The sequence below is a fragment of the Danio rerio genome, chromosome 9 (genome assembly GCF_052040795.2).
Source record: "Danio rerio strain M-AB ecotype USA chromosome 9, GRCz13ab, whole genome shotgun sequence".
NCBI lineage: Eukaryota > Metazoa > Chordata > Actinopteri > Cypriniformes > Danionidae > Danio > Danio rerio.
Genome location: NC_141029.1, coordinates 39,332,266 through 39,357,712, shown reverse-complemented (window position 1 = coordinate 39,357,712; position 25,447 = coordinate 39,332,266). Strand labels below are relative to the sequence as shown.

Below are 25,447 nucleotides of genomic sequence, written 5' to 3'. Positions count from 1 at the left end.
TCATATAGCATCGCATCAAATCGCATGGAATTGCATGGCATGGTATGGCATGATATGGTATCATATCATATCATATCATATCATATCATATCATATCATATCATATCATATATAATATCATATCAAAGAATTTATCATATAATATATTATCATATATCATATTATACCATATAAAATCATAAATCATATTTCATATTATATATCATGTCATGTATATTATATCATATATCATGTCATATCATATATCATGTAATATCATTTCATATATCGTGTCATACATCCTATTATACATCCTATTATATATTTCTTCAATTCTATTTTCCAAAACAAATCCTCTTTGCACTTAATAAGTTTACAATAAAGTGTGTTAACAAATTTTAAATGATTATTTAAGAAATTATAATGCTTTGACTTATTGTTTATTCTCATTTACAAGCTGAGTAGCATATTTAAAGCTGCTGTATAGGCTATTTCTGTCCATTCGCATCCCGTCCGTTTGTGCCCCCTGGCGGCTTATTCACAAACTGCGGTCATACAATAAAGTCAGAGCGGCAGCAATTTCAAACGACGGCGGTATAAGCTTCGGCGCTAATGGCCACTTTGAACTCTCACCTAGTGTATCATATCATGTATAATGTCATATAATATCATATTTCATATCAAATCATATCATATATTGTGTCATATCATATATCATATATCATGTCATATATCATATCATATCATATATCGTGTCATATATCACATCATATATAATGTCATATCATCTATCACAGTGGTTCTCAAACTGTGGTACGTGTACCACTAGTGGTACGCAGGCTTCCTTCTAGTGGTACACGGAGGAATGAAATATGTCATGTACATGATACAAACATTTCAAAAATGATCAAAAAATGATGTATACAATATGTCATATATGACATATAGCCTATATTTCTGATGTAATTTGCCACATTTTTTAACTGTGCAGAGTTGTAGCTGCTTTACTGGGCCTACTGCGCTACTGTATTTCAATACTGCTCATTTTGGTGGTACTTCAAGAGACAATTTTTTTCTGAGGTGGTACTTGATGAAAAACGTTTGAGAACCACTGATCTATCATATAAATTCATATCATATATTGTGTCATATCATATATCATATGTTATCATGTCATATATTGTGTCATATATCACATCATATATCACATATAATGTCATTTCATATATCATATCAGATCATATATATTGTGTCATATCATATAATATATCATATATCATGTAATATCATATCATATATTATATCATATATTACAGAAAAAGTAAATAAAGCCAGTGTGGTTTTTCCAATATGATTCAGCTCTAATGCACACCCACACATAAATTATCAGATCTGATTTTAGTGAGCAGATCCTGCTGGCTCAATGACAGTTCAGGGCCACAGTTCAGCACTTGCCCACTTTGCGCATGTCGGGCGCCACATTGATTAACTGTAACGTCTGAACTCAAAGGAGGTCACCACTTGAGTTGCACATGGAATGCATTAGAGACAACAGAGTGTCAGAATTCACCTTGTGCTGGTTGCTGTGACTAGAATGCTTTGTCAGAGATGATGTAAAACACAGCATGACATTGGTGGTTTATTTAAGTGACCTTGAATTACACTAGAAGTTGCTGCTTGAAATAACAAACTAATGGAGTGCTGCAGTGACGACGTTTTTGATGGCCAACCCAGAAGTTCACATCACCCTGGTTCACCTGACAAAACCTCAAAAGAATGTTCCCATTGGTTTTTAGATTATAGGAGATAAAACATCATGCCAAAGTATTCATTTTGAAGCATAAACACCCTCAGTGGTTATAAAGGTGGTTATAAATGAACTATGCCATAGTCAACTCTTAACATTACTTTAAATGAAAGATTTTATCTGCAGGTTTACTGGTTTAATGTGATTACCCTGACATCATGGGCCCGTATTCACAAAACATTTGATATTTTTTCCTTTTTACTGTAATTTTTATCTTTTTAGGATTGTTTGGGGTTTTGTCTTATTGTTCTCTTAACTAAATTTTACTGATTTACAAAAGAAAAAAGCCTTAAATAGTCTAGATAGAATGCAATAGAATGCAAAATTGGCCATTATGCTTTGCACGTATGTGTCAGCAGGATGCTTCAAACTTTCAGTCGGAAGCTTGATGCATATAAAGTCACATTCGGACAGCTTTGAAAAGATAGTTTTAGTCCATTTTAATCTATTTTTATGGATGTTTTCCCAGAGATGGGTTGTAGCTGGAAGGGCATCCGCTGCGTAAAAACATGTGCTGGATAAGTTGGCAGTTCATTCCGCTGTGGCGACCCCAGGATAATAAAGGGACTAAGCCGACAAAAAAATGATTGAATGAATGAAATCTAATGGGAGGTGATGAGGTGGCGCAGTGGGTAGCACAATTGCCTCACAGCAAGAGGATTGCTGGTTCAAATCTTGGCTGGGTCAGTTGGCATTTTCTGTGTGGAGTTTGTATGTTATCCCTGTGTTCGAGTGGGTTTCCTCCCGGTGCTGCGGTTTCCCCCACAAGTCCAAAGATATGTGCTATAGATGAATTGAGTAAGCTAATATTGGCTGGAGGGTATGTGTGTGTTTGAGTATGTATGGGTGTTTCCCAGTAATGGGTTGCAGCTGGAAGGGCATCTGCTACGCAAAAAAAAATGTGCTGGATAAGTTGGCAGTTTATTCTGCTGTGGTGACCCCTGATTAATAAAGGGACTAAGACGAAAGAAAATGAATGAATGAATGAATGAATGAAAGAAATGAATGAATGAATGAATGAATGAATGAATGAATGAATGAATGAATGAATGAATGAATGAATGAATGAATGAATGAATGAATAAGACGCAGTTCCTAGAGACAAATGAGCAAACGGTGGGCATGGCTTGTTTTTTCTACCGTGGGCTGAATGGACATAGTAACGAAAGCATTTCATTCAGAAAGATCGGGGAAAGGGGTTTTAGAAAAGTTATTACAACCTAACAGACTCCACCTGCTCACCATTTCTGTTTGTTGTCCAAATAATTGACAGTTGAACCAGCGTCATTAAATATGTTACCCATGCCCAATACCTCAAAATCATGTGATCTGAGAATTTAACTGAAAACAAATTGGAAGTGCATTTTCAGTTTTCAATTAAAGATTAGAAGGGCTAACATTTTTTTTCCTTAATGATATGCACAGAAGAATTGTTCACCACAAAACTGGCAATCTGAGATAACAAAATCATATGGTTAGTTTTGATTTCTTGGGCATTTTAAGCTGTTTTGTGAATACTGGCTTTGTTGTTCAATTTAGCCACTTCCTAGCAACTGCTTTGAAGATAAGATTTTTTTTGTTATTAGTAGGTTATCACTATAATGTATTGTATGTTGTAGATTAAACCACAAAATTTTATTTCACTCCTTTCAAAAAAAAAAAATTATTCAATAAAAAAATATTGACTTCATCACAGTGGAACCAGAGTGCTAAAATTCTTACCAGGTTTTGGGTTACAAAAATGTCATCCTTGCAGCTCTATATTAGCAACCACACCACTGTTCAAACTCCTTAAAGTTGGTGAATTGTTTTTATCCGGCGATTCCGATTATATTGTTCCTTGTTGTATTTGTCATTATGGTGGCAATTACAACTGTGGTGTGGACTTTGCTCAGAACAGAATGCAATAATTTTTGAAGCTCTATACATTGGGAAAAAAATCTGTTAATTAACAGTTTTCTTATTTTGTGATTTACAAGTGTTTTCCGTTTATTTACGGTTTTGAATTGCATTATTGGACCTTGATTTCTGCTCTGTCAACTTTTGATGAAGATTCAACTCTACAGTTTAACAAAGTGACTTTTATTGACATTTTAGTAGTTTGAAATAATACAGAGAGTAAAATAACATAAAATGTACTGGCAGTTTATTACAACGTTTTTGGATCATAATGTACAACAACGGCCCAGACAAGTCATCACTTTAGACTATTAAAAATGTTAACAATCGTCATTTTTTTTTAACTGAGAAAGTTCGAAGAAAGATCAAGGTCCCATTTTGCTATTTAAAAGTATAAATAAATGGTGGAAAATAAGCATGGATCACAAAATACAAAAATTGAATAATTTACAGATATTTTCACTGAGTAGTTATTGTTATAGTTATCATCCTTGGCATCCTTAGCAATGTCAGAGGGCAGGGGGAAAAAAGCTGACAGAAATTAGTCAAGTGGTAAAGAGCAATCTATGTTTTACAGCTCTTGTTGAGGAGCTTCTCAGAATGCCTGGTGTCCGACTCTCAGGCACTGGCTGGTCATCATGGGAGATGTGGTCAGCTTGCACTCAGGAATGTGCCAAAGGCTACCGCACTCGCAAACGCAGCTGCACCAACACAGATGGCAAAAACATACCCACTGCCTGTCGCGGATCGCCTGTAGAATATCAGGACTGCAATCCTCAGCCCTGTCCAGGTAACACACAAGCTCAGAAACATGCATAGAAACACAAGCAATGACGAGATGCAATTTTACATAGGCAAACAGAAATATGCACATCAACGGACTCCCACATATGCGCATAATCAAGGTAGTTGCTCATTATGATGGGAAAACCTCTGCTTCCATTAGAGTGTGTGAAGTGTATTACTGATTTCATTAGCTAATGGAAACATGAAGCCCCATAGGGACCTGCTGTGCTCAGATTAAGAGGTTTCACCATAATTCCAAACAGACATGAACTCAAGGTTAAATCGAGTGTTTTTTTTCCTGATTTAGAAATCACAAGATCAAATCATATTTCCAGAACTTTAAATGTGGCATGTGAAGTGCAATAAAATGACTTAACCACTTAAAGTGGTTGCTAAACTAGCAATGTTTTAGATTGAAAATACTAATGACAAAACCTGCCACCAAGCTTATTTTCTGTAGATGAACAGGAAACTGCTGTTTGATTGCTGAGATGTTTTTTTAAGGGTTTTCTTTTTCTTTTCTTTTACAAACTGTTGGAGTATGTGATTGCTAGGTTGTTTAGAGATGGAAACAGACCATTTAAAAGATAATATAAGATTAATAACAGATAGTTCAAGAGTGATCACTGGGAGTTTAGGGATGCTAACAGACAGATTAAAGATTCTCACAGACAGTTTACTGATGTTGACAAACAGTTTAAGGATGTTAACTTTAGAGAGTATGTAAGAGTATGTGATTGCTAGACTGTTGAGGGATGCTAACAGACCGTTTAAAGGTGTTAACAGACCATTTAAGGGTGTGTGAACACTTATAGGATGCTAATAGGCAATTCAGGGATAATCATAGATAGTTCAAAAGTGCTCATTGAGAGTTTAGGGATGCTAACAGACAGATTAAAGATGATAACAGACAGTTTACTGATGTTGACAAACAGCTTAAGGATACTAACATTAGAGTATGTGATTGCTAGGTTGTTGGGGGCTGCTAACAGACTGTTTAAAGGTGTAAACCCTGTTCAAAAACAGAACAACTTAAACTAGCCTAAGCTGGTTTGCTGGTCGACCAGCCTGGTTTTAGAGGGGTTTTGGCCATTTTTGGCCTGGTCTTACCTGGTCTAGCTGGAAAATGAACAGCTAAAACCAGTTTGACTAGCCTGGTTTAAGCTGGACATAGCTGGTTTTGGCTGGGCTCACAGCCTGGCTAGGGTGGTCATGCTGTTTTTAGTTGTCATCTCCCAGCCTGACCAGCTAAAAAACAGACTGGAAATAGTCAAAACTTCTTTAAAACCAGGCTCGCCGACCAGCTAAAACCAGCCAACCAGCCTAGGCTGGTTTAAGCTGTTTTTTCAGCAGGGTAACAGACCATTTAAGGGATGAGAACACTCATAGGATGCTAACAGACACTATATGGCTGATAACAGATAGTTCAAGAGTGCTCACTAGGAGTTTAAGGATCTAACAGACAGAAGATGCTAACAGACAGTTTACTGATGTTGGCAAACAATTTAACGATGCTAACATACTATTTGGGGAAGCTAATACACAGTTTTGGGATGTTAGTCTATTAGTTTAAGGATGCTTACAGTTTATGAATGTAACAGACAGCAGGCAGTATATAAATGCTAGCATAGTTTAAGGATGCTAACAGACAGTTTGGAGATGTTAGTCTATTAGTTTAAGGATGCTAACAGACCGTTTACGAATACTAGCAGACAGTTTATGAATGTTAGCACAGTTTAAGGATGCAAACAAAAAGTTTAGGGAACACACAAACGGTTTATGTCTGCTAACAGGCAGTTTATGAAAGCTAAAAGATAAGGATGCAAACAGACTAACACACAGTTCAAGGAGGTTAACAGACAGTTTTAAAGTGCAAAAAGTGTTTAGAGATGCTACCAGATACAGTAGTAGTGTAATGATGATAACAGTTAGTTATGTTGACAGATAGTTTAGGGATGTTAACAGACATTTTAAGGATGCTAAGAGACAGATTAATATGGGACTATTCCCATAGTTATTACAGTCCTCTTTTAAAGAGACACAGTGATTTAATGGCAGTCTGAAATATAGCACTTCACCTTTACAACAGCATAGTGCAAATGCCTGGCCTGTCGTCCTAAAAGTCACCAACATATAGTTTATGTGTTTCTTTGGGTATTGACAGCAAGTTGCCAAAGCATTGCCCATTTTAAACTTTCTCTGAATGTGACAATGAACATCTCCAGTGTTTGCTATGCTGTTTTTCCACACAGGCAGAAAAGGGAAATAAGATTGAAATAACAGAGCAGAGGGGAAGTGGGTAGGGCACATAGATTCAAACACATCACTGACATCAGGCCAACCATTTTAATCATCATTTTGACCTCAGTGTTGCTTCTCAATCCAACGTCTAGCTTTTCCCTGAGGTTGCTGGACTCACTGTGATTACGATCGGTCTGCCTTCGCACTTCAGTCATGGCCCAGTACACACATGCTAATCCACTGAAGTTAAACGGTGCTTTCTAGTCCAGAGAGAGAAGCCGCCACCCCTAACCTTCTCCTCCATCAGTCTGATGAGACATCGAGAGGATGGTGGCAGGGCTGTTAAAGTGGGAGAAAACTACACAACAGCTTCAGTCATTGGAAATCTAATTTAAAGGGGTAACTGTAATTTGGCTGATTTCTGGCTGGGAGACCATCTTGGACCAATAACAAATGAGTTGGTTATATCAGCTTAAGATGGTCAAGCTGTTTTTTTGGAACATGGTGACCAGCTGGAGTCCAGCCACCTGTTTAATCTAGATTTCCCAGCATGGATAAACAAAGAAAAGGAGGAGAACAGCTGGCGTTCAGTGTTAACAAGTCTCAAGTGTTTGGTGAGGAGCTTTGCAATGCTGTTTGGGACTCGGAATGGACCCGTGCGACATTCTGTCCTGAACTCTGAATGTCTGGATCACCATCACATCCCATAACAGATGTTTGCTTGCCTTGTCCGCCTTGTGAGAATTTCCAGTCATGTCCGTTTTACTCCCCTTGGATTGTTTTATGTGTTTGCCTGTTTGATTGATGTTGTTTTATGCTTGTGTTCCGTACATCGTGTTTGCATCCTCTGCTCTGTCTTTTTTTGTTTGTGCTGCATTTGCGTCCGCTTATCTGATGCTTGGATGATTGTGTCCCCCTGCTTGCCTGATTGTTTTGTGTTTGTCTCTGTATGTCGTATTTGTCCGTGCGTATTTGGTCTATGCAGTTAAAGGCGCCTGGTCTTGCTGGTCATCATGGTCGCAGTGTTCGGTTCCCTGTGGAGGCGGACACTACCAACGAACACGCACATGTACAAGCCCTGCCCCTGCCAATGGAGGGGACATCTGCATCGGCTTGCACACAGAGGAGGCTCTTTGCAACACGCATACTTGTGATGGTAAGATCAGCTCCAATCCAATGAACTATTAGGAATGTTGTTTCAAAACACTCCAGCACCACCTCTGTCTGTAAGCAGAATGTGTTGATGTGCTATCTGTCCATCAACACCTGTTATTGCCATGCAGTTTCTACCCTTGCTGAAAAGTCCATTTTACTCTATAGCCTGGTTGACCAGCATGGGCATTTGCCAGCAAATTATGTGTGTGACCAAGTTACTGGCTGCCGTTCACGTCGCCTCGTGGTTCCATCCCAAAGAGGGAAGAAATCACTTTCGCGAACGCTCACATTCAATCTGCCCAGTTGGTGGAATGAACTCCTTAACTGCATCAGAACGGCAGAGTCACTCGCTGTTTTCAAGAACAGACTAAAAACTCAACTATTTAGTTTCCACTTCACTTCCTAATCTGCAATTGCCTCTCTGAATAAAAAAAATTACTTAAATATTACTAATACTTTCCTTCTTAGACTGTACGGACCTGAAACTTGCCTATAGCACTTATTCATTGTTGCTCTTATAGTTGTGTAAATTGCTTCCTTTTCCTCATTTGTAAGTCGCTTTGGATAAAAGCCTCAGCTAAATGACTAAATGTAAATGTAAGTTCACTTTGCGGCCACTAGTACTATAGTAACCATAGCTTTTGATGTCTAAATACAGCTTATAGGCAAAATTAAAGAACAATTTCACTGTTCTCTCTTCCTCTTTTTTTTTTTTTTTTTTTTTTTGCATTTACAATTTATGTGTTTGAGAAAAATGTGATTTTTGTTTTATTCTGTAAACTACGCATAGCATTTTTATCCAAATGTTTGTTATCATTAAGAGCATTTCTTTTGCATAATATAATGTTTTTAGACATATTTAGCTTGGCTTTTAGACAGAATTATTGCAGTTTTAGGTTCATACGTGTTAAGAAACTATTTATTTGAATAACCCTGATTTTCTATGACAATAATAAAATTATTTGTTGTTCTGATCCATTAGCATTTTCTGTGAAAAAAAGCTTTAAATAAAGGTTTTCTTTATTTCAAGAGTTCACTCTTGGTTGATCATCGATAATAAAGAGTATTTGGCATGCTGTCCCAGGAGAGAACCCTGAGCTCAAAAGATCCTCGAACCTGGAACTCCCTCCCAATAGAAGGGTTAGAGGGGAGTTTGAGCTCGGGCATAGATCTCGAGAACTTCCCCGCTTATAAATGGCAAATTATGAATCACTATTGAAATATACTGTTGACTCATATAGTGCCAATTTGGTTTGGTCATTTCACATTTGTCGCATGTCTTTGGACTGTGGGAGGAAACTGGGAAACCCACACGATCATAGGGAGAACATGTAAACTCCAGAAATGTAGGCTGGCCTGGTAAGGACTTGAACTAGTGACGTTTTTGCTGTGAGGCAACAGTGCTAACCACTGGGCTGCCAAGGTGCCCTGTCTAAATAAGGGGCGAGGAGTAGGGGTGGAAGGGGGGATTCTTCAAAACGAAGATCTTGAGGTAAAAATTTCTGGTTATTTATGGTGAGTTAGAAATTGACTGATTGGTGGATTGTATGTTAGCTAATGCTGGACTAGCCATGTTCAATCATAATCACATGCTCCTCTCGAAATTAGTTTATAAATAAACCACACAAAATTAAAAAAAGAACATTTTACTCAAACCATATGTAATTACAGTAAATCCAGCAAAACTGAGACTTATCAAGTTTTTTTTAATCTTTTTTTAATTGATAGTTTACCTCAAAATCCAGCCTGATTTCTTGATTAAATTAAACTGTTGTTATGTAACGTTACTATTGTAACAAAACGTTTTACATATTGGCAGAAAAGTCTCTAATTCATTTGAATTCTTCGATTTCATTATATGGAAATGTATGATTTTTTTAACGTAGGCATGTCCCAACCATCATTGGGGGATGAGCAAATCATTCTTAAAATGTATAAATGAGAAACAAATGATGAGACAAATGATGAATTCATACGAATTAGCCACTAAATCAATAAGTTATAAACCGCGTTCGAAATCGCCTACTCCCATACTATATAGCACGCTAAAATCAGTTTGCATGCCGAGTAGTACATCCCAATTTATAGAATTCGAAAAGCAGTTAGTGTAGAATGCAACTGATGCGCACTTCGGGTGAGATTCTGAAGTGCGCATCAGTTGGATTCTACACTAACCCATGATCCCCCTTGGGAGAATTCATGAATGGAAGTGAAGCGATGCAACTGATGCGGGTAGGTCACTCGATAGTGACAAAATGGTGTTTGTAGTACGTCTGAGTTTCATTCATACTACTCACGTTCATACTGTGTAGTACATACTTTTCTACCGGCCGAGTAGTACATTTAAATTCAAATGCAGTACCTACCGAGTAGTAGGCCATTTCAGACGCAGCCATACATTTCTGTGAGAAATCAATCACAGTTCTGTTGCCATTTACTCAAACTCCTGTCATCCTAAAATTCTTTCAAAGTTCTCCCTTTTGTGGGTGTCAATATTTTTAAAAAGCATCTCAATGTTTTTGAAATAAATAAAATCATCAATTAAACCATTAATATGCTGAGAACTGTGCCTTTAAGAATCTTGGCGAGCACAATAGCCTACTCAACACATTATTTGCTGATCTTTCCTTTTCAGCAGGGTAGCTTATTTATGACCAGGTGATCATCACGGCATCACTGAAGGCATGATTTCAAACCCCTGAATCCCCAGAAACACATTCTTTAGATTCACAAAGGCCTTTCTGGGTCGTCCAAGCTAGAGATGGCACTATATGTGACCTGCATGCAGATAGAAGCTGTGTGTTTGTAGTGACAGTGTGAAGCTCTGTTGTGATGATCAGTTACCATCCCTTTAAAAAATCATCTGTCCCTCTCAGACAAAACTGAAATATTTATGAAGAATCGTGCGCAAATCCCCTGTAGCTTTAAAAAAAATACCACCTTTGTTTTGCCTCTGGCTTTCTGATTTCAAAGCTCAACTTCAAGCTGTCATTATCAGACCTGCCTAATTATTGCTCAAACTAAATTAAGTGCCTTTAAAATATTTACCCGCCATTCCATCTGATATTAAGAGCAAAATTAGAATGAAAAAAAAACTAAACATTAACATTCAGATAGAGCTCTTCATGAAGTATGTTTGCTTCAGGAAAATAAATGAAGATAAGTATAGCAGTTATGTGTGCTGCCTTTTATCGTCGTTAACAGAAATAATATATTTTCAAGTCTGTGCTGATATTAAAGTCTTTTGGATCATAGATTCAAACATTTGTCCCCTGTTGGCCCCCTTCATGAATGACAGATTTGTTTCTGAGAGAATGATAAAGCTGCTTGCGATTTAGACAAGCATGTTAAAAGCTGAAACATGAAAGGAATGTGTATATTTACAGCTTGGATTTTCCCAGCAAACAAATACATTTTAAATCAAAGTTTCTTCTAAGTAAAGTTCTCGGTACACTTGCTCTGAAAGTGTTGCCTCAGACTGTGATTATTTTTGCCTCCCCGTGTGAATCTGGTGGTGTTTGTTTCATGTGTGTGGGTGGGCTTTTGAGTCGGCAGTGCTCTAGATAGATGGCTGTCTGAACTGTGAGGATGGCCAAAATTGCAGCGCTCTATTTAAACATTAAAGCTCTGTTTTTCCTCCCAAGGTTTTGCTATCATTTTCTCATCGTTATGTTGTTCCAAACCTTTATGATTTTCTTTCCTTTTTTTTGCACCAACAAAAGGAGACATTTGAAAAGTGCTGGTGTCTCTTTGTGCAATTGCTAAGAGCTTCAAAATGCACCCAAACGTACCCATGTAATGCTGTAAGTGGCCAACAGGTGTAAATGGGGTCTAAAAGTTTTTCAACCACTTTGACAGTAGTACACTTAAAGCCATAACTAGCCCGAATCACTGCATAAACTGTCTCAGAAATTAGACCTGTGTCTGACCTGACATCATTTATTTTAAACCTGCCTGGATCAAAACGTAAGCATGACTTGTGTAAATTCTGCTGTCCTGCTGATTAATTTTACCGCTACTTCATTAAAGGAACACTCCATTTTTTAATGGAAATAGGCTCATTTTACAAGTCTCCTAAAGATAAACGGTTGGGTTTTACAACTTTTGAATCCATTCAAGTTGATCTCCGGGTCTTGTGAGCATTTTTAGCTCAGCATAAATCATTGAATCGGATTAGACCATTAGCATCTCGCTCAAAAAAATTAAAAAATATTTTTTGAAAAATTTCCCTTTAAAAACTTGTCTATTGTTGTATCAGGTACTAAGAAAATTAAAAGTTGCTGCTTTATAGATCAATATGGCTTGTCAAGGAACTTTGCTGCCATACCATGGTTGCAGCAGACACAATGATATTGTAATAATCCCTAGCTGCATAAAATAATGAGCGATGCATAATATCATTGCGCCTGCTGCAGCTTTGGTAAAACAGCAAAGTTCCTTGATTATCACACAAGAACATAGTATGATGAGAGTATAGTTCCTAGCCATATTGACCCACAAAATTATTTATTTTCACCTGGGAAAATTTAAAAATGGCAAAACTGAACTGTTTAACTCTACTGGGAGTTGTAAAATGTGCCTATTTTTTTTTTTTAATATGGGAGTTGTATGTGGGAGTAGTAAAATGTGCCTAACAGTGTTCCTTTAATTAATTAATTAAATAATTAATTAATTAACTAACTTTTTTATTTAACTTTAGATCTGTTAATCAACCTCAGTCCTGATCAAAACTACTAAATTGCTCAACAGTAAATTAAAATGTAACAATGCAACAAAGTTATTGTTGTTGCTAATCGGTCACATGTCTAAGACTGTGATAAAACTGAAAAAAATAAATCAGTTTGCAATTATTTTTTTTTATTAAAATACATAATTTTTTCACCAAATCAGTGAACTATTTTTCAGTGAAATTTGTGAACTAGGCAATTAAAGAGTTAATATCCTGTAAGTTTCTAAATAGTTTAGTAGTTTTGATCAGGATTTAGGTTGATTAACAGATTTATGCAAAGAAATTTGAAGAAAAAAAAAACCACATTATTATTAACGGCCTAATGGATACAAGTTATTTGTTTGGCTTCCTGTTGTGACAAGTTGACGGGACAAGTAACTCAACATGAATTCAATAAAAAATAAAACCCTTAGCTTAAAATGTCATCCGCTAGTTTTGTCTGCAACACTGTTTACCTAATCACCAGCTAAAGGCTTCTTCTTTAACAACAACAAAAAAAGAATAGAGCATGAATACACGCTATAATGAACCATGTGGGTTTTCCTGATGGATTTCATATATGTAAGATGAATTTATATGTAACTATTTTTACAAAAATGCTTTTAACAAGAACACACAATAGTCAATAATCACTCATTGCTTCATCTTATAACATTCAGGTCTTATCTAATCTATTTTAAAAGCACATTTATTTTAAATATCCTGAGACCTGAAGCCAATAATACCACAGATACCGTTTTGGACCCAAACCTGTTAAGGTCTCAAGTTAGACCGCTGGTTTCTGGATATGCCTGTAAGTGAAGAACATATATTAGCTATAACATAGCTACAAAATATCATCTGCTGCAATTGTCTCAAACTTAATTCCTGGAAGGTCATTTCTGCACAGTTTAGCTACAACCAGTTTCAAAGCAGTGGTCACACTGTACTTTTGGCTCCATACACTTCTATTCATACTCATGCGAATGCGATAGAAACACATTCTAATGTGACAAGTTTCGCAGTTTGCTGCATTGCAAAGTTCAAGCTTGGTGAACTCTGACCTGCAAAATTGCATCATGTGACTGCGTGAGACCAATTGAAGATCAAAACATGACCTCTCTGGACAGAAATTGAAAATACGGAGCAATCGATCTCTTTTTTAATGTATAATTATTTTGTTTAATCCCACCGTACGGCAGAGTTTCACATTCTCAAACTCTAGTGTGACCACAGCACAACTCACACCTGCTAAATAGTTTTTAGTAGTCTTGAACACCTTAATTAGTTGGATCAGGTTTGTTCAATTAGAGTTACAGCAAAACTGTGCAGTGCTGTAACCTTCCAGGAATCGAGTTTGAGACCTCAGATCGACTGTATGCGTTCAATCCACGTATTGCATAAAGCGCTTGTTGAAACAAGAAAATAATTTCCTTAATGAAATCTAAAAAACAAGTGGTAATAGGAGGCATATCTAAAACCATCTGAACAAACACAAGATAAAACTGGCAGTGTATCAGCTGACCATTTGCAATCCGATCAGTAAAACTTCAGGTCGAAACAAGGCCTATGAGTTTAGGTTGAAAACTGGATCAGTTTACAAATGAGCAGGGCCAGACAGAATCTGAGGAATCGCTAACTTTCTTTGTATTTCTATGCAAACTTTTGTTAAAAACAATATTAATAGTAATTATTCATATGCATTAATAGTTATTAATTTAATAATATGCAGATATATGCGCAATGATATTGAGTGTAGAGTATTTTAAAATATTAAGAACAACTTGATTAGTAAATAAAGCCACAGTAGCTCTCATATAATGAGCTACTCTATATAAAGACAATAACAAATTACTTTATAAATAGTATTAAGCAGTAATGAACTAAAATTTGCATGTATATATACTTTTTTTTTTTACACTCATTTACATGTAAATAGGCTGAACTATTTAGAAGTAAAAAGGCTGAATGAGAATGGGCTCAAAAATCTGTGGAAGTTTTCTGTGGGTGCAGATTCAATGTTAAACTAAACCGAACTATACTGAACTTCAACTAACCCTAACTTTAACTTAAAAACTGGACTGACACAGTTTCAATTTGCTAAAACTTTCATGTAAGCTGCTTTGACACAATTTACACTGCAAAAGCGTGATATTAAAATAATAAATATTAATTAAAATTGATGTTGGCCTGCAAACAAGTCATTTTTTGGACTTAAAAAAAATCAGTTTTGTTATTAACAAGTCACTCTGAACATTTCATAGTTGACAGAAGAAAATCAAAGGTTTGCAATGACATGAGGTCGAGTAAATGACAGAATGTTGCTTTTGGAGTGAACTGTGCTTGTGTCTGTGTGCAGGTGGCTGGATGGCCTGGTCTGTGTGGTCTGAGTGTGATGATTCAGGCCTGCAGCTGCGCAGTCGAGTGTGTGGAGCTCAATCCATGCCATGTGCGGGAAACAGCTCCCAGCACAGAGACTGCAATGAGATCCCAGGTGAGAGACAGCTATACACAGACACACATACAAATATGTATATATATTTGTATATATCCACACTCCAGTTGACTGGTCCATCACGAAGCAAAGCGTTTCCCAATTGCGATGTTGCTCTTAATAAATAAACATACACTTTTAAACCCTGTCAAACTCGCTGTTGTTTTAATAGATTAGATGTAATATGTTTACTTGCGTTTATTCATTACTCTGGCTGGTGGAGTGGAAGTGTTCAAAGTGAAGAACTGAACGCAGCCTGCGAGAACACGAGTTATCAGAGCGGAATACCAAGTGAATCAGGCACTCTAATTAATATTAATGCTATGCCACAAGGCAGCCTCACATACAATTTCTCTCCAATTTTGGGAAACGGCTTCCAAAATCCTGAGGTGTCTTAGACGGTGAGGAGATCAAGGAGAATTGTGCATCTCAATCAAAACCTCTCCCCCCATCCTCCTCTATACCAATTTCTGCTCTTTGTGGAGATTTCAGATAGAGCTTGAAAAGCATGACTTTGGGTGGTAATGGAGCACCTCAGACTCTGTTGCAGCGGTGAAAAATGTGTTTCTGTTGAAATGCACCTCATCACTTCATCTTAAATGGAATATTTACTCTAAACAAGCGTTTTTTTGCGAAATAGCTTGCAGTTGTTTTACTGGCATTGTCATTCATATCTAGGGTGTTTAAATACTTAATGGAAGCATGGTGGTAATAATTTCATAACTTTTATGTGACCCGATGACAGGCTTTGATGTGTTTTTCTCTACTTTATCGCCGAGCCCCTGCTCATCCCTCAGGTACAAAACAGGACACTGTCTTCCTCAACACTCACATCTACAGCTCTTTGAATCATCCTACTTTCTGGAAGACTGCTTTTGATTGTAGAGAGTGGAGAGGGGGAGAAGATAGAGAATGATTGACATTTTGGCTGTAATTCAATAAATGTAGGGAGGAAAAAAAAGACAGAAGGTGGGTCGTTCATACTGGACTGTTTCTTCCATCAGTCTTTGGTTGAGTTGGTCAAAACCCAGATTCAGGCAGCAGAACTGACAAAAAGCATGCTAAGTGGATTAATGAAAATGAAATACATCATATACACTACCGGTCAAAAGTTTAGGGTCGTTTTTTTTATTATTCTTCTTTTCAAGGCGACATTTAATTAAATGTCAAATAAATTGTTAAATACTTCTTTATTAACTATTTATTTCTTACTTATTGTATGTAGTTTTAAATGAAATGATTAGTCTACTCATTATTTATTTCATTACAATTTCCATTAATAATAATATTAATAATTATTATTATTATTAGAGTGATTTCTGAAGGATCATGTGACTCTGAAGATTGGAGTAATGAAGCTAAAAAATAATCTGTAAAATAACTGGAATAAACTATTTAATTGACTGATAAACTGCTTTTGAACAGTTATTTTATAGTGCAACAACATTTGATAATTGTATAATTTGTACTGTGTTCTTGATTAAATAAATGCAGCCTTGGTGAGCAGAATAAGCTTATTTTAAAGCATTTAAAAATTCCACTGACCCCAAACTTTTGACCGGTACTTGTGTACTTGTGCATAGTTATAATACGCCAGAATGGATTATTATATTTTAAAAGGGGGAATGCTTTTTGTGTCTTCTGATAATGACATCAAGCAGCAGCACATATATTTTATATAAGGATAATGTTATAGGTCTTGCATATTTTTCTTCCCATAAATTTGAGTATTTCCTCACATTTTCCTTTCACACATTTTTTACCATGATTCATGAAAGACAAAAGTCAGTCAGTTGGTTTAACAATAGTTTATAAACTTTATTTATCTTGTCAGGCATATTTAGAGCAAGAACCGTTTGATGACATATTAAGGAAACAGGAATAAAACAGACAAGTATAAGAAAAGAAAAGTAATTAAAAACATATAAAAACAGATTAATGTATTAAAACAGGTTATAAAAGAGTGAAAAAGAAAAGAAAGACACAATAGTGTGATCTGTCAGACGTAGCACAGTGCACAGTAAAGGCACAACTAAAATTATGTTTTTTTAAGTCTTGATTTGAATGTATCTGATGTTGGAGCACATCTGATCATTTCTGTGAGCTGATTCCAGTATAGTAGCTGACGGCAGATTCACTATGCTTTAAATGAACTCTAAAACAATGATGGCAGCAGCTGAAACACAGAGTACAATGGGTGATCTGGGGTGCATAGGATACCCTGAGCTCTCTTTAAAACGTTCATTCATTCATTTTCTTTTCAGCTTAGTCCCTTTATTAATCTGGGGTCGCCACAGTAGAATGAACCGCCAACTTATCAAGCATATGTTTTACGCAGCAAATGCCCTTCCACCTGCAACCCATCGCTGGGAAACATCCATACACACTCATTCACACACATACACTACAGATAATGTAGCTTACCCAATTCACCCGTACCGCATGTCTTTGGACTTGTGGGCGAAACCAGAGCACCCGGAGGAAACCCACACAAACACGGGGAGAACATGCAAACTCCACACAGAAACGCCAACTGATCCAGCCGAGGCTCGAAGCAGCAGCCTTCTTGCTGTGAGGCGAACGTGCTACCCACTGCGCCGTTGTGCACAACTCTTTAAAAACATAATCCTCTTTAAAACATAATAATGGTACATTACCATTGAACCAGTTTGATTAAAACCGATGATCTTACCAGCCACATTCACAAGGCTACTCAACCTGTTTTTATTTGACAGCCTCAGATTATAGTATAATGCAGAAAAATAAAACGGATTCAATAAGTTGTTCATAAAACAGTGTGAACATAGAGATACTATCTAAGAACTATCTAAGTTTTGGGTTTTTGTTGAACTTTTTTATCGACAGCCTGGGTGTTACGTTGAAATGTCAACATATTGTAAATAACACCCTCTAGATATTTATGTGTCAACAATTTCAATGTCCAAATCTTTTGTTTTGCTGGGGGTAGGAGGAGCCTCCTTGTAATCTATCAATCACCATGTCTTTTATTTTATTTACATTCAACTGGAGAGAAAATCTATCACATCAGAAGTTAGATTCTTCCGCAACAGGACCATGCCCCCAATCCTGATTGGTTGTTGCTAGATTAGATATGGTTGCAGTCTGAAGTTAACGAGAAATTTTCATATTATTTATTACATTTGCTGTTTATTGTATTTTATGAACATCTGCCCCCACCCCAACCCTAAACCAAACCGTCACAGTGATGTAAAAACAGTAGTTGTACAAAGTACTATTTATGCTCTCTATTAAATTACCCAATAAATTGTATTTTTTAATGCCTACCCCCACCCTAACCCTAAACTTAATCATAACATTGCTGTAAAAATATCAATTATTGTTATACAGTGTCATAAAAAATGCTGCTATATTGATGTGCATATCGCACTTCTGGCTGGCGGAATATCTGATCTAGACTTTACCATCTTGATCCTGACACAATCTACATTGTAAAAGCACTATAGAAATAAAGATGAATTGAATTGAAATTTAGCTGACACTGATTTGTGCCAGTGGAATAATCATTCCATAGTCACCTTTTCTAAGGCAGTTCATTGTATACTATGCATTGGTTTATGCGTCATGGCTATCAAATCCAAGACAGCCATTTCCAGCATCATTCTTTACTGTTAAAGCTCAAATTTAGATTCTGACGCAAAACTTGTTGACAGCTCCTTCTCTAGATGGATGTCTTCAATGCATCTTGAACCTCGATCACAGTGTTTTTAAGATGATGTGTCAAGTTGAAAGATGTTCGTCATCAGCTTATCCTCTGTGAACAGCCCTTAACTATAAACATCTCCATATCTCTCCACAGCCATTCTTCCGGCATCCAGCTATGAGAAGGACCAGCAGTGTGGAGGTAAGTGCTTCGCCATATTTGTTTGCATTGAGTGCATGTTAGTATGCGCATGTGCATGCGTGCTGAAGGCTCAAAGACATGTACTAGTGTGCTGCTTGTGTGTCGTTTTCACCTCAGCTCCTTCCCATCCCAAAATCAGCAAGAAATGACATTGCTAATGAGTGAACTTCACCATTGCTGATTTTTTTTCCATGTGTCGTGGCTCTTGCTGCGCTCCCATGCAGAGGTGCTGCCTTTTCCAGTCTATCAAACACATGAAAGGGCGCAGTGGTGCTTTTTAGGTTGCAGATCCAGGCCACATGGGGCAGAGATGGCGCCGCAGTGCCAGTTTGGTGGTTCTCCAGGTGGCAGCACATATTACCCATCATGCTCCAGCTGTGGCGCTCTCCTGAGTGATCGTTGTCCAATTAGAGCAGTTCATGACGGGGTATAGCAGTCGCTCTCCTCAATCACATTTTCGCACTCATTACGGGTCAAACCGGCAGGATGCCCGGTCCGTCACATCGACCGGCTAATCACAGCGCTGTCCCTCGGTACTGCATCATTCAGCCAGACGTTCTCTAGCACCTGGTTGACGGCTGTGGGACATGTAGCGTTAATGATGAGGGATGCAATTCCACCGACATGGGGGATTTAAAAAACAAAAAAAGCATTTTTAGTAAATGAGAGTGCCAACATATTACAGTTGTTTGCAGACAAGTGGTTGTGGTAATGTTGCTTTCTCTTGTTCCCCCAGGGTTCACTCTGCTCCACCTGATAGCGACAGGTGTGTCGTGTTTTCTTGGTGCCGGTCTGCTGTCTTTCCTGGTGTATGTTTACTGTCAGCGGTTCCACAAGCCCTCGCAGGAGTCTGCCATCATCCATCCCACCACTCCCAACCACCTCAACTACAAGGGCAACACCACACCAAAGAATGAGAAATACACACCCATGGAGTTCAAGGTCAGTTGACCAGAAAAAGCTTATTACAATTAAAACTGATTGCGTTCAATTCAAATCAGCGTTTCTTTAGTATGTTTTGGGTTTTGTTGATCGTGTTGCTGCATTCAAACTTATATCAGACTCAAACTCAAATCACCGACTGAGTAAATAAAAATGATGAAATAAATTCCAGCAAGCATTTTGTATTTGTTTAAAAGAAGTCTAATAGATGTTAAAAAAATTATGTCTTGGCTAAAGCAAGGCTAAATTTGGGCTGTCAGTGAAAATCTAATAGACGTCTAACAACAGTCCAAAATTAGACTAGACATCAAGAAGACAGGAATGATTAGCTGTACATGTGAATCTGTGTATTTGATGACTAGTCTAATTTTTGGCAGTCCTTATTTTAGCATGGACATCTATGTTTAGACATCTATTAGACATCTTTTTAACATACAATTGCTTGACAAAATGAACACCGAATGAGTCCAATGTAAGGAACTGTTTATGTCAGCACTATGTGGGGATGTTTTGTATATTTATGTTTTTTTATTTCATAAGGTTTACCTGAGAGGTAACATCTTTGTAGAGTCACATACCTGTCGGTCTATTGCAGTTCTCAGGGATTGCTTCTTTAGTGGCTGTTTTTATTCACAGTGTGCAAGACTTTTTAGTCAGATGGATTTTTTTTTTTTGCTTAAATAAATGGCATTTTTTAATTATTTGAAAATATGTAAATGTAAGCCCCATAAATATCTGAAATTATGTTTTAGGTTTTTTATCAAATAAATGCAGCTTTAGTGAGCATAGGAGACTTAACTTGATTTCAAGCTCTTGTACAGTTGTGCATATATTCATGTCAGATTGATTTTTGATGGACTTAAAATTATAAATGCAAATAAAAAATAGATTTAGTGAAGACTCAAATGGCAGGGATATGTAGAACTTTGGAGATGTAATATGCACATAGATCTGTGCAGATTTTCAGTGAGCCTGGGGATAAGATTCTGGACAAGATCTGTGGCCTGAGAACTGTACATAAATCTCTGTGGATTTTCGCAGTTGCATGTCCTGTTCAGGATGCTCAGTCAAACAGATTTAGAGAGTACCGCTAAGCGCTTGCCCAGCATTTGCTACTTTTCTTGGAAGTGCATTTACAAATCAGGGCTGCAATTCAAAATTAGCCAAAAAGTAGTCCAGTTGCATTCCAGGGTTGAGTGAGTGACCCCCTTCAATTGAAACGTTGGGATAAATCAAGTCCCACAAGGTTTCTGTTCAGTTTACCTCAGGATTTTGACTAGCTTCCTCTAGGAATATATAGATCAAAAAATGTAATGTAACATAAATATTATAAAAATAATTAAATTATTAGAATTTGTTTAACACACTTAATCTATCCATATTTGTAACTATTTAGAACACCAGTGTTCCAAAACTCACAAGAGTCCCTCCGGAAAACATTAGCGTTTTTTGTACTTTTGTACTGCACATTTATTTTAGTTTAGTGCAAAAGTAAGCATGTTAACATTTTAAGCTGTAAAATTTTGCTTCTAGTTGTCTTTATAACAGCACTAAACTTGTGCTCACTTTTCACAGTCACCAGCTCAATATATCAGGGGAGTTTAGGACAAAAAATTTACATGAGTACTGAAAATTTGAAAAATTATGAAAAAGATTTGATATACATTAAATATGGACTGTTTTTAAAGGTATTGACAGCAAATAAGTAGCTTGTGAGTTTCAATATATCAGTCCTGCAGTATTGATGTGTCCATCTTTAGTTTCCCCTCGATTGAACCTCTACATAAAAAAAAAAAACATTTGCAGCAATAGTGTAAAAGAAGCCCAGTTCTGTGGAGAAATAGAGGACTTGGAAACATAGCTATAAATGACTTTTATACATTCTTTACATATGGAATGTGCCACAGAATGCAATAATACATGATGTTTAAACAAATCTCTTATATCCACATAAAAGGTAGTGCAAAAAAATATTTATAAATAAAATAACTCCAGAAATTGTTTTACAAGGCCATTTATATGTTTAGAAATTGGCCCTTGAATGAAAGCTCAGTTTTTATCGTATTTAGAAGGGTTGCGAATATTAATGAGCTCTCCTCTCGCTCATGATTCTGATGCTCACACAGTGTGATGTACTTTGAAATACACGTTAGGACAAAGTGAGCTATCTCTATGCAACTAAGGGTGTACTCACACTATGCTATCCGAACCGTGCCCAGGCCCGTTACCCGGATCGTTTGAGAAGTGTGAGTGCTCTGAATCGGGCTCAGGCATGGTTCACTTGGCCGGCCCTGGCCCGGTTGGAAGAGGTGTGCCAGAGAGCAGTTTGCTTGGGCTTTGGCACTTTACGCTTGTAGTGTTAGTGCAAAGTGCGCCTGAGCCCGAAACTGAAGACGAGATGTGACTTTTAAGGGACTGTTTCATATGTGTTAATGAATCATTCTTACTGTTCAATGAGCACAAACTGTCGTAGTTTAATAAAGACACAAACCCCTCACTGCACGACCGCTGCACCTTCAGCAAACCTCCTAATTCCTGCAGCACGAGGACTTTATAATTGTTTATGAGCGTCAAAAGTGGCTGATCTGTTCAGTGAAATATTTGACTGTCTGTCACTGCATCCCGACGACTAAACAATATAATTAAAGCAATCTTTACTGTGCTGAGCGAAAGTGCTTACTTGACAGCGCATCATTGATAGCGTAAGAGTGCAGGCCATTGGGGGAGATGGGAGGGGGGACAAGCGTGCTTAAGTGTTGAGAATAAAATTATATTTTCTGAGTGTAACATGCAAGTATACATTTTTTGAAGTTTATTGCCACCCTTTCACTCCAGAAAAAAAACACTGTAAGAGCTGAGTGATGACACAGTGCGTAAATGCGCATTAAGCAACTAGATTTAGCAGTTTACATGTGTCTGTTGGCTCAGTACAAATGCACACGTCAGTTTCATTATTACAAACATACACTACAAATTACTCAATATACACAAATAAATAATAAAACATACAGTAAAACAGGGTGGCACTAAATAAACGTAGAATCCAAATTTTACATTCTGACCAGTGAGAAAATGTTACTCTGTGGCTATCTATGACTGCCAGATTTCAAAATGAGAGTCCCACATACATTGGAAATAGAAAAAGCTGTGCGGTAAATGATTACAGAAAAATATTATTAATGTAATCTCACTAGAAAACATTGTAGCCAATGCACTGGGCATGCATAATAAATGATCCCATGTGGAATGTCACATTTCTGGCCTGTTTTTTACCTAGATTTTACACTCGTGGTTTTACAGTACATGAGAGAATCTTTTTATTCAGCTAGCTAGGCATATCCAGATTTTCATTCTATGGCACCTTTAAGCTAAGTACTTTAACATAGCTAATAAATAGCGCATTTCCTCTTAGGTTTCCCTACAGATGAGCTAGCAAAAAATGAAAATCTTATAAGCAGTCAAGGAAGCAAGCTCTGTAGGAGAACACACCGGTTTGTTTTGTCTAAAATGAGCATCGCTAGATAACTGATAGTTTGGAGATCACTGCTGGTTTTGAGTTTCCCTGCGGCCGCTTGTTTAGCCGGCTCTTCTGGCTGCACGCAGCTCCTGGCACACACTCTGTCTTTATTAATGGGCTCCATTAGGCTGTTTAAGCAGCAGCCGCTCAGTGGACTCCCACAGCTGGTTGTGACTGATCGTCAAGCTCATCCAATTAGTTTGGCTCGGCTCGCTCTCCCTCCACCTTATGTCCTTGCTGTGACACCTGCGCGAGCCTTTTGCCACTTTTTCCATCGATCTTCTGCATGACCAGTACTCACTCCAAACTCATTACAAGACTTGAGCAATGCGGGTGGATCAAGAAAGTGTCGCCCACTGCAAAAGTCTGTCAATAGCCCCTTTCACACAGTGATACCGGTAAATATCCGGAAAATTTCGGGAAAGACTTTACCGGTATATTGAAAAAAGCGCTGTTCACACAGGCGAGGACGTTACGGAAATTTTCCGGAAAAGATATTCACACATCCATTCCAAAATACCGGTAAATTCTGACATCATTCACCACAAATGAGCTTTAAACGGCTGCGCTTGTATTTGTAAACATTTGCCTAAATTACAAACTCTGTGGATGATCAATATTGTGAACAACTTTCGCAGGATCACTTTCTCATGTCGAGATGTTCATAATATGTGCGTGTGCTGGCGCTCACAGGCACCCGCAAAGCTTGAAGGTAAACAAACAACGGCTTATCATAAGCATCTCATCGATGATTATTTACACAGTTGGCATAAAGAAGAACATATAAACGTGATCTGACTAACTTCTAGCAGCTAAATGTGTCTGGAAAAATATTCAAAGGTTTTTATTCTCACAAACCGCGCGAACGTAAATGCGTCTGACTGTTGTGATTGGCTAAAGCAGACGTCTCACGTCAGCACGTTCTAGACGTGCACGCGCTTATTACGGTAATCTTCCTTCTGCATTCACACAGCGCAGCATTCCGGCAAATTGCCGGTAATGTTACAACTTCTCTTTCCGGAAAATAGCCAGAACGAATTTACCGGTATTTTCAAAAAGGACCTGTTCACACATACAACCTTTCAGGAAAATTGCCGGCAATTTCCCGGAAAGGTCTGTATGTGTGAAAGGGGCTATTGACTTACTCTTACATGGACATCAGTAATCTAGTTATTTGGCTTAATCTGAATAAGACTATAATATTATTAAGTGTTTACATTAGTTGCTGAAAGAATGTTTCCTTTTTACATGTTATAACACATAGTTCAATTCATAGATATATACCAGGGGTGGCCAACCCTGTTCTTGGAGAGCCACTTTCCTGCAGATTTCAGTTGGTACCCATATCAAACACACCTGAATCAATTAATTAGGACCTGAACACCACGTGATAATTACAGGCAGGTGTGTTTGATATGGGTTGCAACTGAAATCTGCAGAAAGGTGGCTCTCCAGGAACAGGGTTGGCCACCCCTGATATATACATTAGATATCGCATACAGGGCCTGAGCATGCGTCAATACTGCCGCCATATTTGTACAGGGCTTCCAAGACAAAGTCATTCAACAGCACTTAGTCAGGACTAAAGCTGATCTGAATGTGCTAAACTTTTGCACTGGGTACAGGTGTAGTAACAAGCAAGCAAAGCTTTAAGGCATCACATTTCATAGGGAAGATTAAATTTTTTTATGATTTTGTATGTTACGAACGTTTGTGCTAAACGAGTGTTATTGACGATGATAATACAGTCACTTACTGCACTACCATAAGGCAAAGTAGCACCAACTTACACTAAAGTCTAGACTTATGGTGGTTTTGTTGAAGAAAATCTGTGAAAATGTAAATGAAATATGAAAACAAGACGATGCGGTGCCAGAAACTTGTATTATTGCAGGCTAAGTGAACGAGAGTTTTTTTTAAGTAACTTATTATAACATAACAGTGCCTGCGCCTCAATGTGCATATACTTTCCACCCTAAATTATTGAATATTACAAATGTTGTATACCATTTAGATCAGAAAGGTAGATATTATGC

The 25,447-nt window shown here is 37.4% G+C and overlaps 1 protein-coding gene across 3 annotated transcripts in view; it reads left to right on the top strand.

The window, feature by feature from the left end:
• The window catches only part of sema5ba (sema domain, seven thrombospondin repeats (type 1 and type 1-like), transmembrane domain (TM) and short cytoplasmic domain, (semaphorin) 5Ba), a 273,670-nt gene that overhangs the window by 237,482 nt on the left and 10,741 nt on the right, over positions 1 to 25,447 (top strand). For 2 of the 3 annotated variants that reach the window (XM_087268164.1, XM_087268165.1), the window contains exons 18-22: positions 4,263 to 4,475; positions 7,698 to 7,868; positions 14,935 to 15,069; positions 18,908 to 18,952; positions 19,689 to 19,894. In XM_087268164.1, coding sequence (XP_087124290.1) covers positions 4,263 to 4,475; positions 7,698 to 7,868; positions 14,935 to 15,069; positions 18,908 to 18,952; positions 19,689 to 19,894 — 770 coding nt within the window. The remainder of the gene's footprint in view (positions 1 to 4,262; positions 4,476 to 7,697; positions 7,869 to 14,934; positions 15,070 to 18,907; positions 18,953 to 19,688; positions 19,895 to 25,447) is intronic. The other variant, XM_087268166.1, reaches the window with a different exon arrangement.